The sequence below is a fragment of the Polyodon spathula genome, chromosome 32, assembly GCF_017654505.1.
Source record: "Polyodon spathula isolate WHYD16114869_AA chromosome 32, ASM1765450v1, whole genome shotgun sequence".
NCBI classification, from domain to species: Eukaryota; Metazoa; Chordata; class Actinopteri; order Acipenseriformes; family Polyodontidae; genus Polyodon; species Polyodon spathula.
The window spans coordinates 3,613,381-3,641,278 of NC_054565.1; the positions used below are offsets into that span (position 1 = coordinate 3,613,381).

General features: G+C 38.0%; 3 protein-coding genes and 1 long non-coding RNA gene across 11 annotated transcripts; 2 read left to right on the forward strand and 2 right to left on the reverse strand.

Annotated features, from left to right (window-relative positions):
- The first annotated feature begins 4,382 nt into the window (after positions 1 to 4,382).
- LOC121303367 (platelet-activating factor receptor-like) lies at positions 4,383 to 12,888 on the forward strand. Of its 2 annotated transcripts, XM_041234015.1 has the most exons (4): positions 4,383 to 4,561; positions 6,634 to 7,660; positions 10,073 to 10,165; positions 12,800 to 12,887. In XM_041234015.1, the coding sequence occupies exons 1-4, from the start codon at positions 4,424 to 4,426 to the stop codon at positions 12,814 to 12,816; spliced, it is 1,275 nt and encodes a 424-aa protein (XP_041089949.1). In that variant the 5' UTR covers positions 4,383 to 4,423; the 3' UTR covers positions 12,817 to 12,887. The 2 variants fall into 2 exon arrangements, with proteins under 2 accessions (XP_041089949.1, XP_041089950.1); XM_041234016.1 differs by lacking the exon at positions 10,073 to 10,165 and having other exon boundaries at positions 4,384 to 4,561; positions 12,800 to 12,888.
- On the forward strand, positions 10,360 to 15,324 carry LOC121303368 (platelet-activating factor receptor-like). Its single transcript, XM_041234017.1, has 2 exons — positions 10,360 to 10,473; positions 12,800 to 15,324. Exon 2 carries the CDS (start codon positions 12,823 to 12,825, stop codon positions 13,840 to 13,842), a length of 1,020 nt encoding a protein of 339 aa, XP_041089951.1. The 5' UTR covers positions 10,360 to 10,473; positions 12,800 to 12,822; the 3' UTR covers positions 13,843 to 15,324.
- Positions 14,045 to 17,113, reverse strand: LOC121303369. Its single transcript, XR_005947785.1, has 2 exons — positions 15,891 to 17,113; positions 14,045 to 15,476 (listed from the first exon to the last, which is right to left on the reverse strand). It is a non-coding gene; the product is annotated as an uncharacterized LOC121303369 (long non-coding RNA).
- Positions 17,114 to 18,075: 962 nt separating this feature from the next.
- LOC121303366 (coxsackievirus and adenovirus receptor homolog) lies at positions 18,076 to 26,458 on the reverse strand. 7 transcript variants are annotated; one of them, XM_041234011.1, is made up of 10 exons: positions 26,301 to 26,389; positions 25,576 to 25,643; positions 25,367 to 25,431; positions 23,178 to 23,477; positions 22,166 to 22,471; positions 20,939 to 21,226; positions 19,990 to 20,292; positions 19,063 to 19,179; positions 18,729 to 18,777; positions 18,076 to 18,345 (listed from the first exon to the last, which is right to left on the reverse strand). In XM_041234011.1, the coding sequence occupies exons 4-10, from the start codon at positions 23,434 to 23,436 to the stop codon at positions 18,216 to 18,218; spliced, it is 1,452 nt and encodes a 483-aa protein (XP_041089945.1). In that variant the 5' UTR covers positions 23,437 to 23,477; positions 25,367 to 25,431; positions 25,576 to 25,643; positions 26,301 to 26,389; the 3' UTR covers positions 18,076 to 18,215. The 7 variants fall into 7 exon arrangements, 5 of the variants coding, with proteins under 5 accessions (XP_041089945.1, XP_041089946.1, XP_041089944.1 ...); XM_041234012.1 differs by lacking the exons at positions 25,367 to 25,431; positions 25,576 to 25,643 and having other exon boundaries at positions 21,149 to 21,226; positions 26,301 to 26,457; XM_041234010.1 differs by lacking the exons at positions 25,367 to 25,431; positions 25,576 to 25,643 and having other exon boundaries at positions 18,729 to 18,774; positions 26,301 to 26,457.
- Positions 26,459 to 27,898: the final 1,440 nt, after the last annotated feature.

Below are 27,898 nucleotides of genomic sequence, written 5' to 3' on the forward strand. Positions count from 1 at the left end.
TCACATTGAGCTCCTCTTTAGGTGGACTCGGTATGGATCGTTTCCAAAGCACACTCTGTTGTTCACACTTCACAGCAAATGTACCAAACCATACAGAGTGTGGAACAAACCCTCTGTATAGACCCAGTGTAAACAGAGTCTTACAGTTGCTTATCTTGAAACGTTGTGAAATGATCATAAAATGAATGAATTCCCCTCCACTCAAGGAACTGTTGTATTTATGTTGTATGTCTCCTAAAGGTCTGTGTAACCATAGTTATATTACACCTCTAATCTGCTAGATCATGTTTATTGTTTTAGCAGCATTAGGTCATTAGTGTTTTAACCAGGCTGCATTTATTGTGGTAAGGCACTGAGAACAAGAAGAGGGAAAATGTTGAAATGCAGTTTTGAAATGCAGTAAAGTAATGTTTTTACTGTTTTTTTTTTTTGTTTTGTTTTAATTTTTATTTGTACTGTGATGTTGGCAGATTCATCTGTAATGTAATTTATCTGACAATATCTTATTAAAACAAGTGTTAAAACTGCCTTTCACAAATTTATGAGGTGTTGGGATGCAAGAGTTTTCTACATAGATTTGAATATTAGTTTTGCAGACTGTATTATTGCAGATATGTGTCAGTGAAGATCTGTAATCTCAAGTTCATGTGCTGGGGACAGTACCACTAAACTGGAATCCAGGGTGATGAGGTCTCTGGTTGCCATGCACGGTTGGGGTCCAGAAAGGAATCGATCTTGGTAATTAAGTTTGTATTTGTGTTTGGGGGTTTGTTTCAAAATCGAACGTTTTTCAGTAAAGCACCGTCCATACAGTTAAGTGTTAATGCGGCGCTGCTATTGTAGCAACTTTTTTTTTTTCTGTTAAAGTATAAAATGACGGAACCCTCCCCCCCGTAAAATAACTGGTGCTTTTGGTATGTTATCATTGTCCAGTGTTGCATGCAGTTATCCTAGATTTTTCTTATTTGGTATTTTTTAAAATGTAATCCTGGTAACATGTTACCAATTGTCATGTTAGTTAGCTTGATGGTATGCATTTTAAATGCTTGTTTTGCCTTTATAACTTTGCTTGCTTGTTTTATAGTGTGTTATTAAAATGGCCTTGCTGGTATTTAATTCACCAGTTTCAATTCCTGTGCTATGGGCTTGTCTGGATTTACAAAGGAGTTATTCAAAAACGTCAAACATTTCTTTACATTTTATTATGGTGAATGATTAAACATTTAAAAGGGTGTTTTAGGTTTAGCCAATAACAAAACAGTATCATAAACTGCACACACTAAAAGTGCAACCATTGTTGGCTGACACTGTAGAGTGACAATATCATACAGCGAGGACATGCTGGGTGTCTGGCCGTCATTAAACTGGCATTTTGCTTCCATGTTTGGTTACTCAAATTTTATTTCCAGTTCATGCAAAAACAATTTCTATATTAAATACTAATAACCTAGTGTTCTGCAAAACAAAATTGAATCGTACTAGTACTAAATATATCGGGTGTCGATAATATTGTATCACAACTGTCGTACCAGAGTACATTCTACTGTATATACACTGCTGTGAGAGTCTTCGACATGTTGCATTGTTCTTCTCTCATGCATTTTGAGCATCAACAATTTACTCAAAGCATCCATTAGTGTTTTTTACTATTATAAAAACCTTGACTTGCATAAAGAAGGAAAAACATTGAGTGAAATAGCTCGCGTCACTTGATTTTCAAGGTGTGGTGTCCGAAGCATAATCAACAAGTACAGAGAAACATCATCTGTAATTGACAAACCTAGGACTGGAAGACTGAAAAAGCTGTCTAAGAAGGATGAGCAGTACTTGAAGATGTTATCCTTAAAGAATAGAAAAAAAAGACATGTTGAATTGACAACAGAACTGGCAGAAGGCACAGGTGTCGTCCATCCATCAACAGTCCAACGTACCTTTGACCATTGTTCCATAGTCCGATTTCTGTGTTCTTGTGCATACTGTAGCCTTTTAGTCTTGTTCCCATTTCTTAACAGAGGTATTCTTACTGCAAAATATCCTTTAAGTCCTGATTTCAAGAGTGACCTTTGTATTGTTGATTTGATGAACAACGACACCTGTGTCTTCCAGTCCTGTTGTCAATTCAACGCTTGTCTTTCTATTCCTTAAGGACTATAAGAGGCATTCAGGAGACATGCCCTTAACAAGAGGTGTGCTGAAGGGTGTGTTTCGTTGAGTGGGGGGGGAAGGGGAGCGAACCGTCAACTTCAATCATGAATGCACATGACCCTTCATGCACTGGCATGAGCAGTCTATTAAGAACGACATGTTCAACGAAGACCTTAAAAACACTTCTTTGGTGCTATGGAGAAACTTTTAGGACCCAGAGACAGAAAAAAAAGCAAGGACGACATTTAGAACGCTCCAGTTACACCTGTTGTAAACCCAGATGGTGTTATTGAAATCACTCTTTTGCAAGCAACTCAAAAGCACATTTCTTATTATGACATCCAAAATCTTAGTATAGCTCCTGAGATTCATACAGGTTTATGCATCACAGCATTTGTAGAGGAATTTCTTTAGCATCCTAGTGGACAACTGACAATAAACACACTTCTTAAAATGTTGTATTGACCATGAGCAAAATGAGTTTCTTATCTATAAATCTAGGTCACTTAATCTACTGTTCTCCTTGAATATGTAGGTTGGAAGTTCCACACTGAAATCTCTTGATTTAATTTGGTGACTCAGTACTTCATGGTAACCAGTACATTGTGTTAATTTTCTGGTAATAAATTGTTTGTAACATTCAACAATAAGTTTTGGGTTAAACTGCGTTAGTATTTAGTTTTTATTTTATTTTAAATATCACCAAACCCTCATTATTATAACAACATATCCAGGCAACCCTTGAAGGACAAGATTCATCATGTTGTTTTCATAGGAGTTTCAAGGGGAGGGAGCATTGTATAGATCATCAAGCAGCTGATTTAAATAAACAGTGTGTTTGGAAGTAAATCAGAAAGGTTTTTTTTTTTTCTTTTGTAATGAGCAAGTTGCAAACCTGCAATGGGTGGGGCAGCTCCACACACCCCCAGATTCTGATATTCTCAATAGTTATTGCTAAAGAATGTCCCTATATATATATATATATATATATATATATATATATATATATATATATATATATATATATAATATATAAATTTCTTAATGAAAACACATGTTTAATATAACAGGAGCTATTAAAACCTACATAGCGAATGGAAATGCAAGTGAGCCCTAAGAAAAGTTTAGAACAAGTTTTGGGATATGACAGTAAAGGAACCGAACAGGATAGCAGGATCAACCAACGATGATTTGGGAGCGGTTCTACAATGTTTAGTGAGGAATTTGTGAAAGGAGGGGGGAAGGGTAGAATGTTTCAGTACACCATTAGGTTGGGTCAGATGTCCAGGGGCAGTGGGGGGATGGTAGAAGAAGGGCAATGCCTGCTTGCTTGCTAGATCGTAAATTCCAGGCTGAAGTGAACATAACAACCGCAACGGAGGGGGCAATCATGCCCCACAGCTATCCTCTATTGGTTGAGTTTATGAGTTTAGGGGGTAAGGATGGATGAATTGTCTGCTGCGTGCCAAATCCTGATAGGAGCAGAGGATTTTATGTAGAAACTATATAACTCATGTATGTGCTTTACCCGGGCAGAATACACTGGTTACTGATAAAGTGACCATTATTCTCCGGAGTGCTTTGTATTTTGATGACCACTGCAATAAACCTTTGATTGAACAATTGGTGTGATTGATTGTCTCTGATCATCGCTGCACTTCATTTTGCGACCCTACAACAGGTATCCAAGTTTGTGTATTTAAACTAGGATCAGCCCTGCTACTGTTGTTATTGTGAGCAGTGGTGGGACCTCTCCAACCACTTACAACTACGGCCAAAACTTTTGTATCACCTAGAATTTTAGGTTTGAGACCAAATTAAAAATAAAAATAAAATCTGAATGTAATTTATATATTTTATTTAACATCATGTAATCAAGGAAACTACACATTCATATTGTATAATTGTTTTAATACAAATTGAGGAGCTCCCAGGTCGGCACTCAAACAAGTTTTATCACAGCTCCTGGACTAAAAGCAAATTTGCAAATAAAAACAGTTAATCAATTTAAGGCTGTTTAAATTAGTTTGATATGACCCAAAAAATAACAGATGTACCTAAATTCTGAACATAATAGGAGAGTTAAACGCTAACCTTTAAGAGTTTCTGAACCGCAGTGTATCATACAGTAATGATTCAAAGGTAAATGTTTTTTTCTTTTTTTCATATCCTGTTCCCTTTTACTTTAAACTGAAAGACAATGAATGTTTCACAATAAAAAAATGACTGGGTGAGGCAAAGCTGTGGCTGTATCTCCCAAGACAATGTTGTTTAGCGGATGTTGCAAGTTTCCTTGATTACTAGTATCTACATTACAACCTGCATAACTGTCAAGTGTGTTTCTTCTGAGTACAATTTGAAGCAGTACTATCCTCTGGACTGCATTCCAGTTGAGGAAAGGAATTCCAAATCTATGGTGAGCATGTCATTTCAAGTTGTAATGTAATACCCATGATAATATTATCTGTAGGGGAATGTATTTTTTAACTGTTTAGCTGTTATGAGTTGACTTCTTATACGTGGTTTCTAATGTTTAATGCAAGTCTTTTAAATTTGTAAAGACAGTAAATACTGTTCTTTTCAGCTGTATTGTTTCAATAGTAACCTTGATAATATGTGCATATTCTTAAGACATATATAGTTCAAGGATCTCTTCAAAGTTACTTTTTTTTTATTTGGTGGAGTATCCTATTTTAGGCTCTTCATTGCTTTGAAAAGACTGCATGGTCAAGCAGTAGTTTAGTTACTTCCTTCTAATGAGAATTAATTAATTAATTCACTGCTCTTGCTTTGCCTATACTGTTAATAAAGTTGTTTAAGGCAAGAAACAACATTGCATGATACCTCTATTATCCGAACTACAGCTCTGGCCAAAAGTTTAGCATCACCCTATAGAATTAAACAAATTTGCTTCTTAAAGCCTAATGAAACCTGGTGAATAGTGTTACGTTATCATATTGAATTACACACCGCTTTGTAGTTTCCCATATTCTTAACAAATAAACTGACTAATTTAAAAATGTAACTGTAGAAGGGATGTGGGTAATTCACTGACCAGGAGACAGACAGGTGTAATTGAAAACACCACACAGGTGCCCAGTTTTATTTCAGGGGCGGGTTGGGTTTCTTTAGCCCGCAGAGGGCGCTGTTGGTCCGTGGTCTGCTTACCAACTATGGTAAACAGAACCACGGGAATATCAAGCAATGGTAAACAGTCCAGGTGCACTCGCAGGTGCTTCAAAACAATACTGCAAAAATCGAAGGTACAAAGAAACAGGAAAAATAAACCAGTAACAAAACTACAAAGAAAAGGTGCTGCACTTTACAGCAATATCCCGGTCGCCGCTGCCCGTGCGACCCAGATCACCGTCCTACGCTGCCGGCTACCTAGCCTGCTCAGCTATCCTTATTCAGGGATCTGCCCAAGGGTTCCCCTCCCTCACTGTCTAGCTCTGAACCTCCGTTCCGTTCGGTCGTGGACCAGCGTTTCTGCGCACTCTGCGCCTTTAAAAGGTCAGACCTGAGGAAACAACAGAGTGTTAATTTATAGGGCTAACAATCTCCCAAGATGCGCCTCTCAGCCATTCAGAGAGGGGGAAAATCCACACACCCACTTTCCCACCTCCCAGTGTCACTGCCATGACTCACAGGCGGTTGTTGGACGACTGCCGCCCTCTTCCTGCAGCCCTGTGAACGCGCCAGCAGAGTCAGCACAGATCTCTCCCTGTTACAGTAACATTTAAAAATCTAACATGAAATACTGTGCTACTATTATGGCTTCTGGTAGACTTTTGCAATATCATTTTGTAGTTTCTTTGATTGCATGATGTTAAATAAAAGATCTAAATTATGTTCATATAGTTGTTTTTTTTAATGATATCTCAATCTTAATATTCTTGGTGATGCTAAACTTTTGGCCAGAGCTGTATTTGAGACCAAAGGGTGCGTGGGTATAGTGAAATCCCTTTACCTGTAAATACATAACATACTGAACTGTTTTGTAAATAGCAGAGACGGAATAGCCATTTTATAGGACAACAGGGTGGGAGAGCAAGGCACACAATGAGACAGGTTACCAAGGGCCTGTTCATTTATTCATGAATAACATATTCACTATTGTTTTTAAAGCATGGCTTTTGCTAAATAGTATGTGTTTTCTTAAGGTGTGAAATGGTGAGTGTATGTCCAGGTATGTGGTTGCATCATTTAAAAAAAAACCCTGAATCACCCAGAGAAGGCATGTTTTTAGGCATGTCATTATTAAGCAAGCAATTACACATGACATAATCTGCACCCCGAGCCTTACCCAGCCTCTTCCAAAAGAAACTGGTTGTCAAGGGAATCATACAGAAAGTTTGTAAAAGTTCCAATCTGTACTGGCATGAATGCAGGCTCGAACACTTGGTAGCCAAGAAATTGCTCCCTCTATTATTTACTAATAATTAATATTGTAATACTAATAATCGTGTTGTATTCATGTTTCTACAGGTAAATGGGACCATTTTGAAAAAAAAAAACATGAACAAAAATAGGACGATGCAGTTCAGTGAATCCAACACCACGTCACTCAATCTTACAAAGATGTTTCCCCATAGAAGCTGTAGTGTGGACTCTGAGTTCAGATACACTCTCTTCACAGTGTTCTACAGCATAATCTTCATTGTGGGATTGGTGGCCAATTGTTATGTGCTCTGGGTCTTTGCACGAATGCATAGAATTAAGAGAATGAGCGAGATCAAGATCTACATGATCAACCTGACTGTAGCTGACCTTCTATTTATTATGACTCTACCACAGTGGATTATCTATTACAACCAGAATGGTGACTGGACCCTGCACCCGTTCCTCTGCAAACTATCTGGCTCCCTGTTCTTCGTCAACACCTACTGCTCCATAGCCTTCTTAGCAGTGATCAGCTTCAACCGTTACTGGGCTGTGACCAAACCCCTGGAGACTGCTCAATCAAACCCGCGGAGACGTGGGGTGGTGGTCTCAGTGGTCATCTGGGTCATCATTGGGGCTAGCGCAAGCCCGTATCTCTTCATGGATGGACTGAACAAAAACAATAACAAGAAGCGTTGTTTTGAGTGGTACGGACCCCAAAACACATGGGTGGCCATTACCAATTTACTCATTATTGCCTGCTTCTTCTTGGTGTTCATCTTCATTCTTGTGTCTAACCTGCTGATCGCAAGAACCCTCCTTTCCCAGCCAGTGCAACAGCAAGGTTCCATAAAGGGGGGTATCAAACAACGAGCTCTGCGGATGGTGTTTGCCGTGCTGGGGGTCTTTGTTGTCTGCTTTGTCCCCCACCACTTGATCAGTGGTCCCTGGACCATGGCAGTCTTGGGACTCTGGAGGAAAGAGGACTGTGATCTCCTGCAGACCCTCAACGATGCCCATCAAGTCACCCTCTGCCTGGCGGGCCTCAACTGCATCCTCGACCCCATCATCTACTGCTTCACCACCACGATGTTCCGACGATACCTCACAGAGAGGATTCAGCAGATTAGGAGTAAGATTGATATTTAAGCAATAGATGCTAAAGAAGAGGGCTTTACTGTCTGGCAAGACCCGCCTCGTGCTGTTTAACGTCCTGAGCCAAAGGCAAGAGCATTTAACATAATGAGAAGGGCCTTACCAGACAGTGGACTGCGTGGTGTCGTGAGTATTTTCAATAGCTTAAATGATACCTCAATACTAACACAACTCTAGTTACATGAAGCTGTTCTTCAGTTCAGGTACCTTGTACAGAAATGCAAACGTGATTTGTGAACTGTTTGCAAAACATGTAAAAGAATAAAAGTACAGCTAACTTTTAAAATTTTTTTATTAGGATTTGAGCTCAGGTGTGTGTTTAAGTGTACATTTTAGTATTTAAGTTACCGTTAGGTCCTAGGATTTATTCGCAAAATAAAAAAGAAGTTTCAGTTGTCTGTATTAATGCTGATCGTGCTGTTTGTTCAATTGTTTCAATGTGTTCAGGAAGTTTATTCAAAGCCCCCTTCATGGCTTTGCTGGAGAAGAGAGTACTGTGTTGCTGTAATAAAGTTGCTGAAAGTAATCAGACTGATGTTTGATTTCTTTAACTCATTGTTCAAACAGGAAATAAGTTGGTATTGTGGTAACTATATTGCCACCGACAGAAAACATGTGCTGTTTTTTGTTTTAAACTTTATTTGCTATGCTACCTTTGAAAAGATAGATTGAATGTGTAGGATAGCGAGGAAGCAGACTTTATCTACATTGACCAACAACAAAGAAAAAAAGGTAAAATGCACGAACACTGTATTTATGTAATTTCCCTCGGATTGATTTGGAACAGTGTTTAAACATAGTTTGAAAGATAACATTCTAGGTCCTTTACCAGAGATTAAGGCCCTCGTGTTGACCAGTCAGGTTAGAGGAAATCTCTAAACCATTTTTTAAAATTTCGGTTGAATTATACTTGAATGGTTGATTCCACTACCTCAGACGTCACATTCTGCAGTCTCTTAGCAACCACAGGCAAAGCAGAAAGGGAACAACATCCAGTTTGGAACATAAATAACCACAACAAAAAGAAAAGGCCTTCTGTTATTTGTTTATTGTCATTTTCAATCGACACTCTTGTCACACCCCATTGTCAAACACTGAAACAGTGAGCAAATCTATATTCCTTGCCAATACCAGAAAAAGTAATGAAGCAAGTTATACAAAAGCATTGGAGAAGCTTACTTGAAATATGGTACTTGTGAAAGAAAAAAACAAGTGCAGTGTTTACCTTTCAGACAGCTTTTCTACTGGCGCCACGTGCAGCAGTTTGCTGCCTCCACCCTACAGTGAGCCTTGTCTAGGGGAAAGGTGGCCCCAAGTGCCACTTGTCCTGCCCGCTGGCCGAGCCATTCTTAATCACTGTATTGCATCCATCTCAGTTCGGCCAGCATAGGGGCGGCTATCGAGCTCCAATGGATAAGGCCAAAATTGTAATGTGAATGTATTATGTATCTATCTGTCAGTTATCATGTTCATGTTGGGCATAACTGATCATGTGCCTTCAGGCATATCTTTCGCAACCAATGAACTGTTATTTGTGCGACTAAGTGGATGTCTTCTTCCTGAAAGATAGATTCAGCTTTAAAAGTGGTCAAACTTCATGTCAAATGGGGATTAAAAGTAAAACAAAACCAAAAAAACTCATCTTGGGATACTGGCATGTCGACAATAAGCAAATTCAAAGGGTCCTCAGGCTTTATTGGTAGGGAACTGGAAAGTGACACTTAACCTAACTGAAAAACTCTCACGCTGTAAAATGAAAAATACAATGAGGAAAGTTCAACCCATTGCTTCAGTGTTAAATACAATCTGTTTTTCAACATCGCTCGTAAAAGCTCTCCTCTGCTGACCAAAATATAACTGTGATATACAGGCAGAGGGTCGGCAGAGAGACACTCACTCAGCCTCTATAAACCCCCAGACTATTATACACTCAATTACTTGCTAAATAACACTCAATAACTTGCTCCTTGTGTTGAAGGATTTCTTCATACACCTCGCAGTTTTTAAATGTAATGATTGGCTGAAGAAAAAAAATGTCACTACAGTATTTCATAAGCACAGCATAGATAGAAGCCCTGTTTCATCCCAGTGTGCACATTTCATGTTAATATTGGGAGCTTCCATCCAAACGCACCCATATAACAAACAGGTGTAAGGAAACTAAATAATATATTTGTGTGTGAAGAAGTGCACACAACCAAGATGTAAGCAGCATGTATTGATTATAATATTCCAAAATGAAACACTTATTGCCTAAACAGTATCATCAGACACATTAATGGATCACCTACTTATAAAGAGAAATTAATCATTGATCGATTACCTGGAAGTGGTCACGAGGTGCCCTGTGTGAGGAACACTTTTATCATTCAACTCTTGCTTGCACCAGATCAGATCGAGAACGGTTCTGCTCACTCCTTCCCCGATAGCAGCACACACTGCCCGGACAACAGCAGCACAGCCGCATTTCAATCACAATTGGGTAATTATAATCTTTTCATCAACTGTTTCCTCACACAGCGATTAGCAAGTCTTTTTTTATTTGAAAAAAAAAAAAAAATAATAATAATCATGTTAGTGAGATTATGTGTACAGTTTCTGGAAAGAAGGGTTTCCCAGCGGATATTACAGGTTTCACTCTTTTCAGATCTTCCCATGATAAAGCACAACCTCGTTTGCGTAACTCTTACGAGCTCTTGAGTGTTTCTCTTTTCTGGCTGAGTCTTAAAGCTGTTACTTGTTTTTTTCTGGACGGGGTTTCAGTTGCCGACAGGGATCTCAGCTCTGATGGTGAGCACCTTGTTATCTTGTTTAAATTGAGCTTTTTTGAAAAGACGGTAAATACTATACAGTTCAGTTGTATTGCTCAGTACGACGAGAAGTAAGACTTTTGTATACTGTAGTTGTAGAATGCAATAATGATTGCCTGTAAATCAGAGGAATCCGTGCGCATTTTTACAGACCTCTGAAGCTCAACTATTAATACACGAGTTTGACCTGGATATAGGTTTGTGTAACAGAGTTCTCTGTATAATTGATTTCGCTCCACTTTTACACCTTTACATTTCATTTACAGTGTCGTTTGAACTGTGTTTTCGTTTGTATTTATTTAAATATCCGCCTCTGTTAGCACCCTCTGTTTGTGGGTGCTAAATATATTTTTGTTGTGAAAATGATATTTAAATAGGACTATTACGATAATATTTAATATGTTTTCCTCAAAATTGTTTTCGCTGGTTTTGTTCATTCCTACACTGTGAATAAAGTTGGGGAAATCAAAAATATATTATACAACAGCAATAAAACAATTCTGCAGTTATTTAGGTTCAAGGCTTATCCTAACTTGTATTTGTTATTTCAAAGTGTCACATACAGTATGGGAGCAGATTCATTACTCTCCCTTGTTTTGTTCTCATGGACATTGCTGATGAAAAACAAAACGAATCTTGATCCCACACTTTCAAAGAAACAAAACATGCAATTCACCTGGAAACCTCCCTGTGTGTTTCTGAGTACCAGCCTGTTTTATAAAGCAACATTATTATATGTTATGTTGCTGTGATGGGTAAGAAAATGAACGGTCAAGCCTGGTGTATCTCATCAGGGCATGCTGTTGAGCTGCTGGTTCCTGGAGAAAGTGTTTTTTTTCAGCCCACTCTGTCTGTGCATTGCCTTGCCAGATGCCTAACTTATGCTAAAGAATTTAGTCGGCAGTTTTCATCACAACTGGATATGCGGTTCTTCAGACAGGTGTATAAATGTGGCTGCGACACACAGACAGATAATGAGACAAACAGATTACCTATACTCCCAGATTGTGATCTGGTGCTAATTTATTTTAAACTTGTTCACCAGGATATACACGCTATCTCATCCTGGTGGTCAGCAAGCATTCAAACAGATACAAATACAATCAGCGATATAATCTAAAAATCTAATCTTATAGAAATTCATATAATCTGAATTATCACAGAACCAATACGGTTGAAGTAATAGGCATATTTCTTCTATGACCTGTAATTTAACATTGCATTTCCAAATGAGTGCACAGCCTGCCTTTACAAATACCAAATAGAGGATGATTCTCTCAAGATACCTGGCAACTTTGTTCAATCACTGTGTAAAAAAAGGGCCTTTTTCCCCCAAAGACCTTTTTAACTCTGGGTATGCTATACTTGTAGACTTGTGAAGATCTCAAAGCATGCCTTATATCTTTTCTATTAAAATGTTCAATCAGGTGTGCAGGTGCCTGACCGGACTCACATTTATAGAATAAAGCGTACCAGTGCTTCGTCTTTCTGTTTTCAAACACCTTCCAAGTGCTTTACGTAAAAGCAAAAAAAAAAAAAAAAAAAAAAAAAAACATGTATATGTGTTGGACCTTTTTAATGTTTTTCAGCTCTTAAACAGAGTTCAAGTTACTTATAAAATGTTATAGCTAGCTAGAAATATGCAACTGTTAAGAGCTGAAAACAATTAAAAAGGATCTAATTAAGCAAATGATCAGTTCAATGAAGGATCTAGTTAAATGATTGAGAGCTCGTTTGGAATGAAAACCAGCACACACGATGGGTCCTCAGCACTGTTTTTGGGAACCACTGGTGTAAATGGACTGTCTAATTGTTTTTTTTTCTACAAATGGCATTATTTACATTAAAACAAAGGTACAACAAAGGCTGCATTTCCCCTTTGAAAGTCAGACAGCAGATCTGAAAAGAGGTTCCTGGTTGGCAGGTTCTTCTATAGCCAAGACTGCAATTGCTGACAGCATCACAGACAACTAGTAAAACAGCACTGGGCAGGGCAGTGGTGGAAAGAGCATCCTGTTTAACTGTGATTACCAACCGTAGTGACTTATCAATAAAAAACAAGAAGCACACTGCAAAGAAAGAGTGGACTGAGCTCAACATGAAGCAATACCAGCCAGTTCTGGTGAAAACTGCATGTAGGGAACTCAAAACCGCATCCTTGTTTTTCTTTACTTCATTGAGATATCAGGTTTTTCTGACTGAAGGTTTGCAGTATGAACTCAAATAGGAAATACTGCCATGGCAACTGCTATACTACTATAAATAATAATAATGATCCTAATCATTTATTCCTTTTTTTTTTAAAGGTCATTTTGAAAAGTGAAAGCTAATGGAAAATCTAACAATGGCGGTGAATGACAGTGAGTGTGCTGTGGACTCTGAGTTCAGATACACCCTCTTCACAGTGTTCTACAGCCTGGTCTTCATTGTGGGGCTGGTGGCCAACTGCTACGTGCTCTGCTTATTTACCCATGTGTATAAAATGAAGAGAATGAGCGCGATCAAGATCTATATGATCAACTTGACTGTAGCTGACCTTCTCTTCATTATGACTCTACCACTGTGGATTATCTATTACAACCAGCAGGGGGACTGGACCCTGCACCCGTTCCTCTGCAAACTATCTGGCTCCCTGTTCTTCGTCAACACCTACTGCTCCATAGCCTTCTTAGCAGTGATCAGCTTCAACCGTTACCAGGCTGTGACCAAACCCCTGGAGACTGCTCAATCAAGCCCGCGGAGGTGTGGGGTGATGGTCTCAGTGGTCATCTGGGTCATCATTGGAGCTAGCGCATGCCCATATCTCTTCATGGATGGCGTGAACAAAGTCAACAACAAGACTCGTTGCTTTGAGGGCTACAAACCCGAAGACACCAACTCCAACATAGTGGTGGCCATTACCCATTTACTCATTATTGCCTGCTTCTTCCTGGTTTTCATCCTCATCCTTGTGTGCAACCTGCAGATCATAAGGACCCTCCGGATTCAGTCCGTGCTGCCACGAAATCCCAAAAACGGGGACATCAAACAGCGGGCCCTGTTTATGGTGTGCGCTGTGCTGGGGGTGTTTATCATCTGCTTCGTCCCCCACCACTTGATAGATGGTCCCTGGACCATGGCGGTCTTGGGACTCTGGAGGAAAGGGGAATGTGATCTCCTGCAGACACTCAACGATGCCCATCAGGTCACCCTCTGCCTGGCGGGCCTCAACTGCATCCTCGACCCCATCATCTACTGCTTCGCCACCAAGAAGTTCAGGCGGCATGTCTCAGGCAAGTTTCAGAAGATAACGGGCAGACGAAAGAGCTCCAGGAGCATTACTGAGACTGGCCTTGATATGGAGTTGTAGGTCAATAGACCTCTCTAAACTGTGGCTCACAGACCAGACATTAGCCTGTGATTCAACATGGAATATCGCCCAGTATATGATGCACCCAGTGAGTAGACAGGTATCATCTTAAAACTAGTCATGACATTCTTTTAATCCCGAGGGATCCTTTTACCGAAGATAATTTGCTGCGTTGAGTTGGAAACAACCAATTGGATGTTTTAAAAAAAAAAAAAAAAAATGACTTCAATTTGTAACTCAGTGAAGCCTGCATTGAATCTTTAGCAGTGTTTTTTGTTTGTTTTTTTTTTTTTTTTTTCTCTTTTAACGTGTCATTTCTCAAAATGTTTGGTGCAAAAATATAAAAATGAAATGTAAAAATGTAAAAAAATGAAAATGAATTGAGTGTAAGGTCTTTTAAATTTTTTTTTTAATATATAAATAATAAAAATTAGTGTTTGCACAAAAATATAATTCCTTGGTGGTTTAATACTGCTGATGTTGTCAATATTGGCTTAAGGTAACGATCTTCTTAAATGGTAAACAACTTTAAATGTAATTTTTGCCCTTTTTCTACAGTGCTTGTAATCAATCTGTTGTTTTTTTTTCCTCTAATTTTGAGTTCTTTTAATTTTTCTACAAATTTGCCTATACCTGGCTTCAAGCTTGTCTGGAGAATCCTAAGGGATGGGACTGACCAGCCTTCCTCATTCCATTTAAACTCTGCCAGCCGCAACCCCTCCACACGGTGAATAAACAGTCAATTACACCCGAATCCAACAAACACAACCAGACTGGACAGTAAATTGCTTCATTTACAAGTCAAGCTAAAGGAAGGCTTCTAGTAAATATGGAGATGGTGTCTTACCAGAAAGAGGAAGTACAAAATAAATTGCTATGGCAACTTGGATAAGTAGCAGGGGTTTTCAAAACTTTCACAGGTCAACTTGCTTCTGAATTATTATTATTATTATTATTATTATTTGCTGTCTTAGGATATGTCACGATACATTACAGCTTTTGATTTCTGTTGTGTATAAAATGGAGCAAGTTTCAGTTGAAAAAAACCAAAATGTTCCATCACTATGGCAACTGGGAAAAATAACACTGAAGAGACCAAAACGATGTAAACCGACCCTGTTTTAAGATATTTTTTTCTATAAAGTAATTCCTTAAATGGACAAACAGAAGTGCAGGCCTGACCCCTGAAGCCTAACCCCAAGGCTAAATTGTATTTTTGTTTATCTTTTCCAGCACAGTTAATATCTTTAGGATTGTGGTTGTGGCACTGTTTCCTTTTTTGGGGTTTCAGTTCATCAAATTTCTTGAGTAGTAATTTCCTGCAGAAGAACAAATGCAGGATGTTAATAAAACAACACCTAGATCCACCCATGTTTAGGATGGTATTTTGTTGATACAGTAAAACCTCACAAGGATCAGAAAGACTAGCTCAAAATAAACAAGGGTTATCAAAACCTACCAATAAACACTTTAAACACTGTGGCTTGTGAATCCGAACTGCAAGGGCATTAATTACATTCATTTACAGCACTGTTCTCTCCATGCATTGCCCTTCACATTCCAGTTACTTTGGTGGGTCTCAGTATCTCATAGGAGGACTGGGAGCTTCTCTCTTAGGTACACTCATCCTCTGTCTGTGCCAAAGGATTGATACAAGTTCAGATTTGACATTGCATCCATTTATGTAAGGTTAAATTGATCAGCTTGCAACAGATACAAGTACTCTTCTAATATTTTTACACTGTATTTGTGCACAGTATTTTTGCAATTTGACCATGCTATACTATACATTTACTATAGTTTACCCTGGTTTGTCAAGTTTATTAATATGCTTTACCATTCCTCGGTATTCTTTCCAATGCTCACCTGTGCTTTTATAAGGTCATGTTTCCCTTATCCATATGTTATGGTAATTGTGTTAGCATTTTTCTTGCAGCTTTAGAATACATTTACATTTGAAATAAATGAACAAAGGGTTTCTTTAATATACTGTGATAGAGTGTGTGTTTCTATTAAGCAAGTGTGGTTTTAGTCATGGTGTTGCTCACTTGTAGGATACAGGGTAGACTGCAGAAGGAATTCTGTAATAAGTATATGAGTGACATGAAACGTCCTCCACAGCTGCAAATGCAAAGCCACTAGTTCCACAACTCAAAGGTTTAACACCCTCTCTCCAGTATGGTGAATGTCATTTGTCAGTAAGGATTCTGAAAAAAAGAAGAGGCAGCTCTTATTAAAAGCACTAACACTTGACAAATGTTGCATAGCCAGAGAAAACAGTAAAATGAATGTGTTCCAAAAATGTTTATTGTGTTCCAATACAAATGGAATGTTACCGTAAAAGGAATAAATAATACAACCTGATTTCAACATATTATTACACAATTAAAATAGTCCTGTGACACTGTGACACATACCATCACGAGGTCGCTACACTTATGACAATCTTTTTCAAGATGGTTATCTAGGGATGCCAAGAAACAAAGGCATCTGAGTGGAGAAAAATGGACAACAAAATCCTGCCTCCGAGCTCCACAAGCCTACTCTTTGTCGGCACTGTTTTAATGAATGGGATGGCTACATGTAAACTTAACAGATTATCTACAGTACTGCTTCAGTCATGCATTTGGGTATGATGATCTGCCATTGCAAAAGATCCATAACGTGCTTACTCCTGTGCTACGCAGAGCTAAAATCCACTGTGTGAACCTTCTTGCTGTTATTTCTGGTCCCTGTTTTATTGTTCTGCAAATATTTTGGTTCTTGTTTTATGTGTACCAGGAAAAACAGGCGGACTCTTGCTTATACTGTATAAGCCAAGAAGATGTTTTTTTTCAACAAACCTTTAAAAAGTCCATTCCGTTGACCAAGGATGTGATTCGTTTTGACATCAGCGACACTCAACAGTAGAATCCACGAATGAGCGTGTAATATAAAACGGCATCACTTATAACAGAGACCAATGTAGTAAAAAGATCTCATTTTGTGGTTTCATGTATTATTTAAAAGTAAGACAAAGTTTTTATTGAAATTATTTAGTGTCGATGACTATCTAATCAAAGTACTCTAACTGTACCTGGGCACCAACAATTACAAGCCTTTGCTTATAGATTTTTTTTCAAAATTTCAAAGACAGCTATTTTGAAAGGTCTGTGGCAGTTTTATCAAAATGATAGGCAGGCTCTAGGGAAGAAGGGGTAGAGTCTGGGTGTCTGTTTTCAGTGCTGCAGGAACTTATTATTATTATTATTATTATTATTATTATTTATTATTATTATTATTTAGCAGACGTCTTACATAAGTATAAAAAGGCTAAATAAAAAATAATATATACAAATCATATTTGTTAAGATTCAAATTTATTCTTCAAAGACTGATGTCTTTCAAGAAGAAGAAGAAGAAGAAGAAGAAGAAGAAGAAGAAGAAGAAGAAGAAGAAGAAGAAGACTGTATAGACCATTTATGTAACATGAATGCTTTTTAATATATTTCAATTACATGCTTTTTCAGTATATGAGAAAAGCAAAAGGACAATCTCAACCTATTTTACAAAAGCTTTTAAAATGTCTTTGCTGCCCTCTAGTGCTCACTCTCTGAACTTGTTTGATTACCAGGCCATTTACCCACTTCAGCTCCACTGTTATTGCTTCTTGCTAGTTTAATAAAGGAACATATAACAAAAGACGAAATCTTTTTTATTGTAAAGTTAATGATACATGTCACGGTAGATGTCAGTACATATATATATATATATATATATATATATATATATATATATATATATATATATATATATATATATATATCTATACATTTCATTTACCACATCTGGCGTGTAATTAATCCAGGTAGAACATTCACTGATTACGTCCGTCGTCGTCGTCGACACTATACGTAAGCAGTGGGGGATCAGAAACATTCAACGAAAGCTATTTCGTTAGTTGCGACTTAAAGCAATTACTTACTTACTTACTTACTTAATAAATGAATAATAATATTATTATTATTATATTATAATAATATATATATTAATAATAATATTATTATAATATTATTATTTACGTACAAGTGAAATTTAGAAAGACCTAATCTTGTAATCGAACTATTCTGAAAATTTATTAAAATCTCGTTTTCAGAAATTCTTACACACACACAACCCACACACACACACACACACACACACACACACATATATATATATATATATATATATATATATATATATATATATATATATATATATATATACACCCATTATAGCCCATATATTTGTCAATGCAAAACTTCATGAAAATGTGTAAAGTTCAGATACAATATTAATACATGAATCCCATGTCTACAGAACTGGCTTCCCTTCTACTGGGTCCGAGGTGTTTAAACCAGTTCATCGTACACATCTTCTCCTGTACAGGTGTCACTTGAGAGAGGACAGTAGAAGTCCTTTTCATTGTCCTGGTGACTGTCCTGGTACACATTTGTTTTAGCATTCCCTCTCACATTTTGTCTGTAAGAAAGCAAAGTTGTAAGGAAGCACGCAGGCTGTAGACTCCTGGTTAACATTGAACCCAGAACCAAGTTACACTACATCTATGTTCCAAACATGTCTGGATGTGCTGCAGCAGAATGTATTTGCAGGGGTAGCTGAAGATGCCCATTGAAATGCAAATCATTAATAACCAGTAAACGACCGACACAGAGGTGTCTGTAAACCTTATCTTTTGTTTTTTTAGCCTTAAAAGCGTGTCTACTCTGTGTAAACTTTAAACTGCCTTTAGAATGATCTCTCCTGCTCTTTAGCAATGTCTAGAGGCCCAACTCAATAAAGGGTTATGTTAAAAAAGAAAGCATGCATAAAACACATACAGACCCATTTAACTCCTCACTTACTTTGTGTTTGGTGGTGGATGTGCTTTAGTTGATATTGGCTGGAGCGCTGCTGTAAAAAAAAAAAAGATTGAATGAAAATCATCATGTGATAGAGTATAAGAAAGAAAAGTTCAACAGCTGTAATCTGTGTGTTCAATCAGGACAACTCTTGCCTATTTTTAATAGTTCCCAGTTGCTTGATCATTGAAAGGAATGCGGGTCCAGTCTCTGCTTGCTATTCTAATTCGTTTCCTGTCTCTCCCGTTACCTGCCTGAAACGTTGCATTGCTTTACATCGTCCAGACACAAACACATGATCGCACATCCTGGGACCTTCTCTAGCCTCAAGACTCACTTTTTTTGGGTGGGCTTGGTGGAGGTGTGGTCTTCCTCCTCAGAATTAGGACTACAGCCAGGACAATCAAAGCACACAAGGATAAAGCCAGGCTCCAATAGGATATTGCATGTGCCACTGCAACAGAGAGAAGACCAGCTATCAGCAGTGAAAACTGTATCATATGCTTTCATTTGATTTTGGATGACAAGCTGCGACTGAGATACCGATATCCTCAGTTAGCAATAGGAGAAAGCATCAGGTATGACTGGCACCCGATTCATCAGTTGTGATTTTCATTAACTTGATTTTCCTCATGCTTGGTCAGCTGCTGGTCAGAAGTAAATTTGTTTGTCTTTTTTCATTTCCCTTTGCAATCATTTGCAATCATTTTGAGTAGCTCCTATATGGAGTTCCTTTCATTTACCTCAAAAACCAACCTTTACCTTTCATCCTAAGTACCGGAAACGAACAGCCGTCCTCAATCAAACCATGTGGCAATATGCTTCAGTTCTGCTAACCCCCCATACTTTACACATACATACAGTGGGAATGGGACAACTAAAAGGGTCAAACAGTCAAACAGGTCAACGACTTGCTACTTAATATTAATAAATCATGTCTGGTAATCTATTTGTGAACTGTTTGTTAATTGGATTTTAAAACTACTTTGATCTAAAAAAAAGAAAATATTTTTTCCTGTTATAAAATGTCAAGTTAATGCATTTAGTCCATCTGAAACCTCACAAGTTACAGTTATTTCACAAAAACTTTTCTAGTTGACTATTTGCTGCTAAGCCTAATAGACAGGGAGAGTAAGAGGGGCTGACAGAGTCGAAAGGTTACAGAATGATTAAAAACAGTAATGAAAAAAAGCAATTAAACGATTGACATTTGACGCTACCTGCTCTTGAAGATTGAAGCTGTCTATTCCTGCACATGTCTTACCAGGTCTGGGTACAATAAAGACCTTCACTTTTTCGCTCTGTAAGGTCGTAACTTGTCCCAGGCAGTTGTTGCTGGCGCTGCAGCTGTACACACTGCTCTGCTCCGTGTGTGTCAGTTTGAGCTCCTGCTGCTGCTGGTGTCTGAACTCAGAGTCCGGTTGCTTGCTGTCCTCTGTGTATCGGTGCCAGGTCCAGTTGATGGGCGGGGAACCAGAATCTACCTGACATCGTAAAGTAAGAGTCTGTCCTTCAAAGACAAACAGCTGCTTGGGGATGGCCAGGAGAGAGATATTAGTAATAGGGCCTGAGGAGGAGAAAGAAATAAAAGGGATAGTGGTCTTAAAACACTGCCTTCCAAACGCAAGAGACATCTTCCCATAAAATGAGCACATCCAGCTTGTTAACATTCATAGCAGTTTACGGGGAAAGCTGAAAAGCTGTGGTTTTATTATCCCCTGTAGAATCCCCACAGAGAGGGCTTTCTTCATGATGCACAAAACCTCTGACAGGACAGTGCTGATAGTAAGCACTGAACAGCAAGTGCTTCTATACTGAAGACCAGCCAGTGAGGTTTCCAATGTTGCTCGCTTATTTATTTCTTACTTAAGGATTTGGTGGAATCACTTCCAAATTTATCCTAACACGGCATGTGTGTTTAAATATTGTACATTACCCCATGCTTTACATTTTTTGTAAATAAAACCGTGTTTTAAAAGATCATGTTATTATTTAGCAGACACCTTTATCCAAGGCAACTTACAGAGGGTGTGTGAACTAGGCATCTGCATACAGGACTCTTTGTTTGGTAACATATAGGAGGTTTACACAGAGTGCGTGCTATATTTAGAAACGACACTCCACATTAAAAACACAGCTTCTGTCTGAATAACAGCCTTCGAAATGTGTAAAACCCTTGATGTCAAATTGGTGAAATGAATCGCTCCACTCACTCTGCACTGACAGCTCTGAGTCTGCACTCTCCTGCACAGTCACCCCATTGACCTGGTTGGATGCTTTGCAGTTATATAGCCCGGTGTTCTTCACCTCTGCTGGGTTCAAAGTCAGCGTGCCCCCGGATGCAAAGTGTTCATATCTGCCACTCTGCGAGTTCAGCTTGTACCAGTTGTAGGAGATGGGCCAGGACCCAGAAGAAGACTTACAGCTCAGGGAGATGGAAGTACCAGCTCTAATACTGGAGTCAGAGGGGGTCTTGGTTATAACTGGCTTGGAAACTGGAACTGGAATCAACATAATGCATTTGTTTCTGAAATCGCTACAATGCACAAGATTACACTGATCGACAACGCAGTAAATACATGTTTGTATCCAGAGACTGTTAAAATCCAGAGACTGCTAATGAACACATTTGCACATTCATATCCATGTTTATTTTGATACCATTAGATCACACAAAACAAACCTTTTCTATAACAAATCCATGGGGGTCCATTTAAAAGTGGTCCTTGTTGGTTGAAGTTTGTTTTATAGAAAGCTTTGCTGAACTTTCAAACTTAAAGAGCAACTTAGTATGGGTATGAAATATCACGGCTATCCAAACTAATGTTTTTGTGTTTTTGTTTAGGTTCCACTTTGTATATTATTTTCTATTGCAGTCATCATTTTATGGTGAAATCTTAGATGCTCAAAGCATCTATAAAGCTCTCAAACAAATGCGTTCTACAGCTGAACACACAGCCACTTTGTGGCTTGGAACTTGGTTTCAGGAGACTAGGTTTCAGGCCACTACATGGCACACCAGGGGAGACTTGGGGTTTGATACAGCAAGGTTAGTTTCAAGCTACTTTTCCTGAAAAAGTCTCTTTGTGTTCCTCTCAGTACAGCTGGTACACCAGAGTGTAACCATTAACCTTTCCCCCCTGCAACACTCTGGTATTTCTTTCTGTTGTATTTCAAGTTAATGGTTTCACTGTGGTGTACCAGCTTTTCCTAAACAGAAGACATCTTTACCAAGGCCACATGGGTGCATTCAACTTTTAAAAATAAAACTTTTTCAAAAAGTCACAGGAAATAATGACTGACACAGAAAATAACATACTGAGTGAAACCAATCCATCAGTTATTATAATTGATATTCCGCTCCAATATCATGAAAGTCTCTTAAAAAAAACAAGCAAACAAATACAAACTTTTATGCTAATTGGCATTACATGGCTTACCATCTTTCACAGTCAGCTTCAACTTCCCATAATTAGACTGGCCGAGGAAACAAGTGAATCGCCCAGCATCTGACATTTGCAATTCCGAGATTTTCAGGTTATTATCATTGGATGCAATCAGACGAGATGTGAACCTGCTTGTGTTAGACTGAGGACTGGAAAAGCAGTAAATGTCGGTAGTTTCGTGGTACCAGCAGTTCTGTCTTTGCAATAATGGCTGCTCAGAGGGGTAGTTGAGGCAGGGTAGGATAACAGACCTTCCTCTCACACCCTCAATATAGGGCAGAAAACTTGTCACCATAGGCACTGTAAAAACGAAACAAATGAATCCAACACAGGAAAAACAGTGTATTCTGCATTTTCAAAAAGAATTTCCATGTCTATCATTTGTAAGCTTGGGGGTATTTTTCATTCATAATAAATATTTGTCCCATTAATTTTCCAAAAAAAAAACCCAAATCTAAATGATTTTCAGTGGCTATGCAAGAGTCAGAAAAATGACAATATTGGTTGCCATTGGTAGAAGGAAACAAGAGTTATTTGTCATATGTTGACAATGGTAGCACATTGGTAAGAAGTCATTAAAATGGTACTCCATTGCAGTGCAATTGTGTTATATCAGTACTGAAGTGCTACAATATAAGTAACACAGCTGGCTATGTCAAAATTCCATTTTATTGCTATACATACAGAAGCATGATCCTTGACCATAAGGTAAAAACGATAACTAACGACTATTTTGATAAGCATAACTTAAGTGAATTAAACAAAGCATATATTAATTTAAACTATGTCACAAATATTCATCATCATTCAAGTGTGACTGAAAGCTTCTATGTGTTGCTGTTGCATATGTACAAGATACACAACCTCTGTATTAAGTATTGTGATTATTTAACTGCCCGCTGCCTTATAGAGGTTCTGCAAGAGATGCATGGTCATTGCTTCTGGCCCCACACGGCTGCAGGTGCAGTCTAGCGAGCAGCATAGCATAAAAACAACAAAGCCTTACCATTGGTTACATTGAGATTCACATCCCCGAAATAGCCAGAGGAAGATACGTAAGTGTAGGGTCCTGAATCTTCTTCCACAAGGTTTGAAATAACCAGGTTGCAAGACTCACCCTGGCTTAGACGACCGTCAAATCTACTAGGCACTGGACTACCCCCGCAGAAAATACGACTGCCTTTGTAATACCAGCACTGGTGGGTCCCATGAGGTGAATTGGGCAGCAGGCTCTCACAGTAAAGGGTGACTTGCCTGGTTTTCATCCCGACAATTTTCAGAGGGTTACTCTCAAAGGTCGGTGCACCTTGCGATCAAAAGAAAAGAAATGTTTTAACATGGGCAACCTGCCCCCCTGCAACAGTCTCCCCCCTAGTGGATGACAGGGGTGCTACACCGGAATGTGATGAAACAGAAACTGTTCTGCATGGTAAAAACAACGGGTGAGGTATAGAACGCATGTAGTCCTCATAACCGTGTAATAATCTCACAATAACCGGAATGTTGAAATGAAATTGTGTAAAGTCGAGTTTATCGGATTATAGCAAACTAATAGAGTTGAGGTGCGTGTAATAACTGTGAGATCAAGATGCAAAATTAAGCCAGTTATAGTGTTCATCATGTAGAATGTGACAGGCAGACAGACAGAAAGAAATATTACTATTAATAATACTGTATATATTTAAACAAATACAGTAAGTTGCCTGGAAACGGCATTTGTCATACATTAGTGTTGTTGTACAGCACAGTGTAGTAAAACACATAATCTTTTTTCATATTGCTCTCTTACTGTAACCAAATACAATCTTTTCACAAACGCAACAAGGCCAGTTCCAATTAATGTGGTTTATTGCACCAGTATCCATGGAGTTCATTGCTATATATATATATATATATATATATGGAGCATTTTGTTATATCCTTCTGCAAATAACTACCATACAATTATAAGGAGCCATACAGCTGTAGGAGTCAAGCTAATTTACAATGGATAGTTCTCCAAAACAAAAAAAAAAAAAAAAAAAAACATTTTGGTGAAAGATGTTTCAAAATCTATTCCTATTAGGGCTGTCAAGCAATTAAAAAAAAAGGTGATTAATCTTGCGATTAAAAACAATAATTTTGTTAATCTCGGTTTTAATTGCATATTTAAATACTACATCCATTCTTCTTCTTCTTCTTCTTCTTCTTCTTCTTCTTCTTTAGAAGAAGCAGAAGATAAAGAAGAAGTTGGTGTTATTTGACACGTCAAGTTCGAACTAGTCGTCGTGTGTCTGTGCAGTTCTTTTGTCAGCAGCACACAGATTCAGAAAAAATAATAGGATAACTACTTTTTAAATGTTTAAATATATATATATATATATATATATCCTGGATTAATTGTGGTCTACACCATTTGTAATGTGAAAACTCTGGGCACAATAAATAGACACTACTGTTCACACATATATATATATATATATAAAAATATATCTATATATATATATATATATTATATATATATATATATATACAGTCATTAGCACATCTAGGAAATTAACTATGCTTATTGTGAAGAGAAAAACAAAAACAAACTGTGTCATCATTATCCAAAAACTGCAAACTAACAAGAAACCTTGGTAGGCTTTACATACTACACCTCTACTGGTACTCTTTAAAACAATAATGTGGTTCACTGACTAACCTTGTATTCAAACAATAACTGCACTGAGACATTAAATCCAATGCTGCCGGGCTGTGATTGAAGTGCGGTGCCGAAAGGCTCAAGACACAGCAATGCGATTAATGCACGTTAAAAGAAATCTCCAAAAAAATGTACGTGTTAATCTCAGAAGTTTATTAAGATTCATTGATAGTCCTAATTCTGATATTTCTGTCATTTTCTAAATATATCTGTTTGAGCCATCTCAAATATATATGAACGCATGTAAACTCTATTTCAGAATATGTGTCTTCTAGCTACTTCCCCAGTCAATCTCCACCAGTTCTTCTTTTAAAATAGCTTACTTGCATTTTTCTTAATTTTTTAACACCAGGAGAGTTTTTAAAGCATTATATCTGTGGCTCATTAGCATGCTAAGGTATGAATATAGCGCAATTGTTATGTGCTTCATCTATATTATTGACTGCTTGGATCAGAGCGCACATTTCCCAATTTGTATTCATGACATCAGCTGTGCCACTTTCAGTGTTTACCATGATGTATTCTTCATGTCAGCACTGTTGACATCACCTGAGGCACCTCTCGGGGTTCCATTCAACTGCAAAGCCAATTCAAAAAGATGACATCACAATCGATACCGCGCACCTCGGCCACACAACGGTATTCTCCTCCTCAACCTTTTCCCTCTTTTCAATGAAATTGATGATGGACAATGATTAGAAAAGTAATATAGTTGGATTACCGCCTCAGTCTGTTCTCTTCCACTCGTGCCAATATTCTGCCATACTCAGACGTTCCCATCCTATAGCCCTATAGAAATGCTAACATGAAAATTAAGCCATACCCTGAAGGTTATGCCGCCCACTGGCACGAACACAGATGGTAAAGGATGAGGCAAAACAAGTGTTTTTAATCAAAATTAGGGGCAAACATGTTGGAGGTTTGCCCTGTCATCAAAATCCAGCCATTTATTTTTATTTAACCCTTAAAAAAAAACTTTCAGACTTTGAAAGGAGTTCGGTCCAGATAATAACTATGATCAAGGAATTATACAAGCAGAGGGAAAGTTACTGAAAAAACAAACTTGCAAAACTCCTGTATTGTCTATGAACTGCGCCACACAATATTTTCTGATTTTACTAAATTCTATTTCTCTCCTCAATGCACGCGATGTATGTACTGTGGTCAATAACAAGGGTCAACCACTCCTGCTCCACTATACAGCAGCTGTTATATGCAGTTCACACATCTAGCTTTATTACAATGGAAATCAATCAAGCTATTACAGCGACCAATCAACCCATTAAAAAAAACAACCCAAAGATTTAGTGATAACTAATAGAATAGAATCAAAACATATAAAATACTAATAATACATCTATAAAATACATACACGTCAACACATATATATATTAAAACAATTAGTGACTTAAATCAATCAGTAAAAATAAAGAGACAGATAAATACCTTGTTGAAGAATCACAATGAAGAGAAGAGACTGGTAAATTCTGGTCCTCTCCATTTTGAAGTGTGGTCACTCAGGTTGTGTTCCAGTTTGAGCGGGTATATTAAGAGGGGAAGAGAGGAAACTGTAGTCTCTTCACACTCTATATTGGGAAAGAGACCCACAGAATTTCAGCTACAGCACTCAGCGGGAAACCAGCCCCCCCCCCCCCCCCCCCCCCTTCCCTCAAACAAGATACATAGAACAATGTCAGCACATTTTAAAAGGCTCAAAAAGCAGAGCTCTATTTTAATTCAACGGATTCCTTGCTGTACCTCATAGAACACTTTACATGAATTAGACACTATGTAGCACTCCTAACACCTCCACAAAGGCTACTGACATTGCACAACATTGTGTGTGATTCACTTTGAAAACTGACATGGGTCGAATATTGTATAGGAGAGGTGAGGGAGAAAGAAAGTTCCACTGAAGGAGCTTGAAGGGAAGAAGCAACAAGTGCTAAAGCATACCAGTCATGCAAATCAAAGTTTATATCCAGAGTCATTTTGCTTTTTAGCGTAAACAGAAAATAAATCATGTTAAAAGAATTCTCATGGTGAGTTATTGGTTTATGACTTGGTTTGTGTGCTGTTTTATTAGATACAATGTTTTTCTTATTGTTATCAAGCTACACAAATGGTATCATGTTAATATAATGTCATTCAATAAACGTTGTCAGAACTTTAACTTTTCTGAATTTCATGTACACCTCTCTAACTGTAGCCATTCCTTCTTTTTATCAAATAACTTACCAAAAACTTACTAAAAAACTCAGAACAGTATTAGTGTCTTGCAAGAAGTTGTTTATTTATTTACAAACTGAAGTGAAATGCTAAACCATAAACTGTGATGAAGATAAAACACATTTCAAGCACAATTAGTGAAAGCATTGAAGTGTGTTCAAAACTGCTTGGCTGATACACAAAGCTGAACAAACTCTAAAGAGTGTCCCGAACCCACCAAATCAACACACCTTCGTTACTAACCCATAAACAACCAGTCCCATCACAAAGCATTCAATGGAAAACAACTAAAAGCCTATTAACTACAATATAACAGGGTTGCCCAGAACCCATACCCACATAATAGTCATGTTAGTTTAATTTGATTTGATAGTTTCTAATAAAAAGTGAGAGAGAGAGAGAGAGAGAGAGAGAGAGAGAGAGAGAGAGAGAGAGAGAGAGAGAGAGAGAGAGAGAGAGAGAGAGACAGAGCAGAAACTGCATGGTTCACTGCATGATAAAAATGTTTGTTTATCAAGTGAGGATGACTCGAAAATAAACCAAGTGGTTTGTCATGTCAATACATTTGTAGGCGTGTGGTAAAAGTTAATGAAATTTCAAAGTAGTTTCTTGTTCTGCTGTGGTTGGAGTTTACTCATTTCCACTGTACAACTGAGCCGCACCAGGTCTGTACCAAGCCCTCGTGGTGTGGTTAAGGGGAGCTTTGGTTGTTTTTCCACTGCAGAGCCGAGCCATATTATGGCTGAGCTTTGCAAATGAAGCCCACAGAGAATCTTACTGAACACACATATAGTAGTGAAGCTAGATGATATCAA

Excerpts from the sequence above, each read along its gene's own strand:
- LOC121303366 (XM_041234009.1), bottom strand. The coding sequence starts at position 26,355 with ATGGAGAGGACCAGAATTTACCAGTCTCTTCTCTTCATTGTGATTCTT. Across the intron at positions 23,478-26,300 it reads CATTGTGATTCTTCAACAAG|GTGCACCGACCTTTGAGAGT; the intron begins GTATTTATCTGT and ends TTTGATCGCAAG. Across the intron at positions 19,180-19,989 it reads CTTTATTGTACCCAGACCTG|TGGCACATGCAATATCCTAT; the intron begins GTAAGACATGTG and ends TCTCTGTTGCAG.
- LOC121303367 (XM_041234015.1), top strand. The coding sequence starts at position 4,424 with ATGTTGCAAGTTTCCTTGATTACTAGTATCTACATTACAACCTGCATA. Across the intron at positions 4,562-6,633 it reads AAAGGAATTCCAAATCTATG|GTAAATGGGACCATTTTGAA; the intron begins GTGAGCATGTCA and ends ATGTTTCTACAG. Across the intron at positions 7,661-10,072 it reads GAGGATTCAGCAGATTAGGA|ATCAGATCGAGAACGGTTCT; the intron begins GTAAGATTGATA and ends TGCTTGCACCAG.
- LOC121303368 (XM_041234017.1), top strand. The coding sequence starts at position 12,823 with ATGGAAAATCTAACAATGGCGGTGAATGACAGTGAGTGTGCTGTGGAC.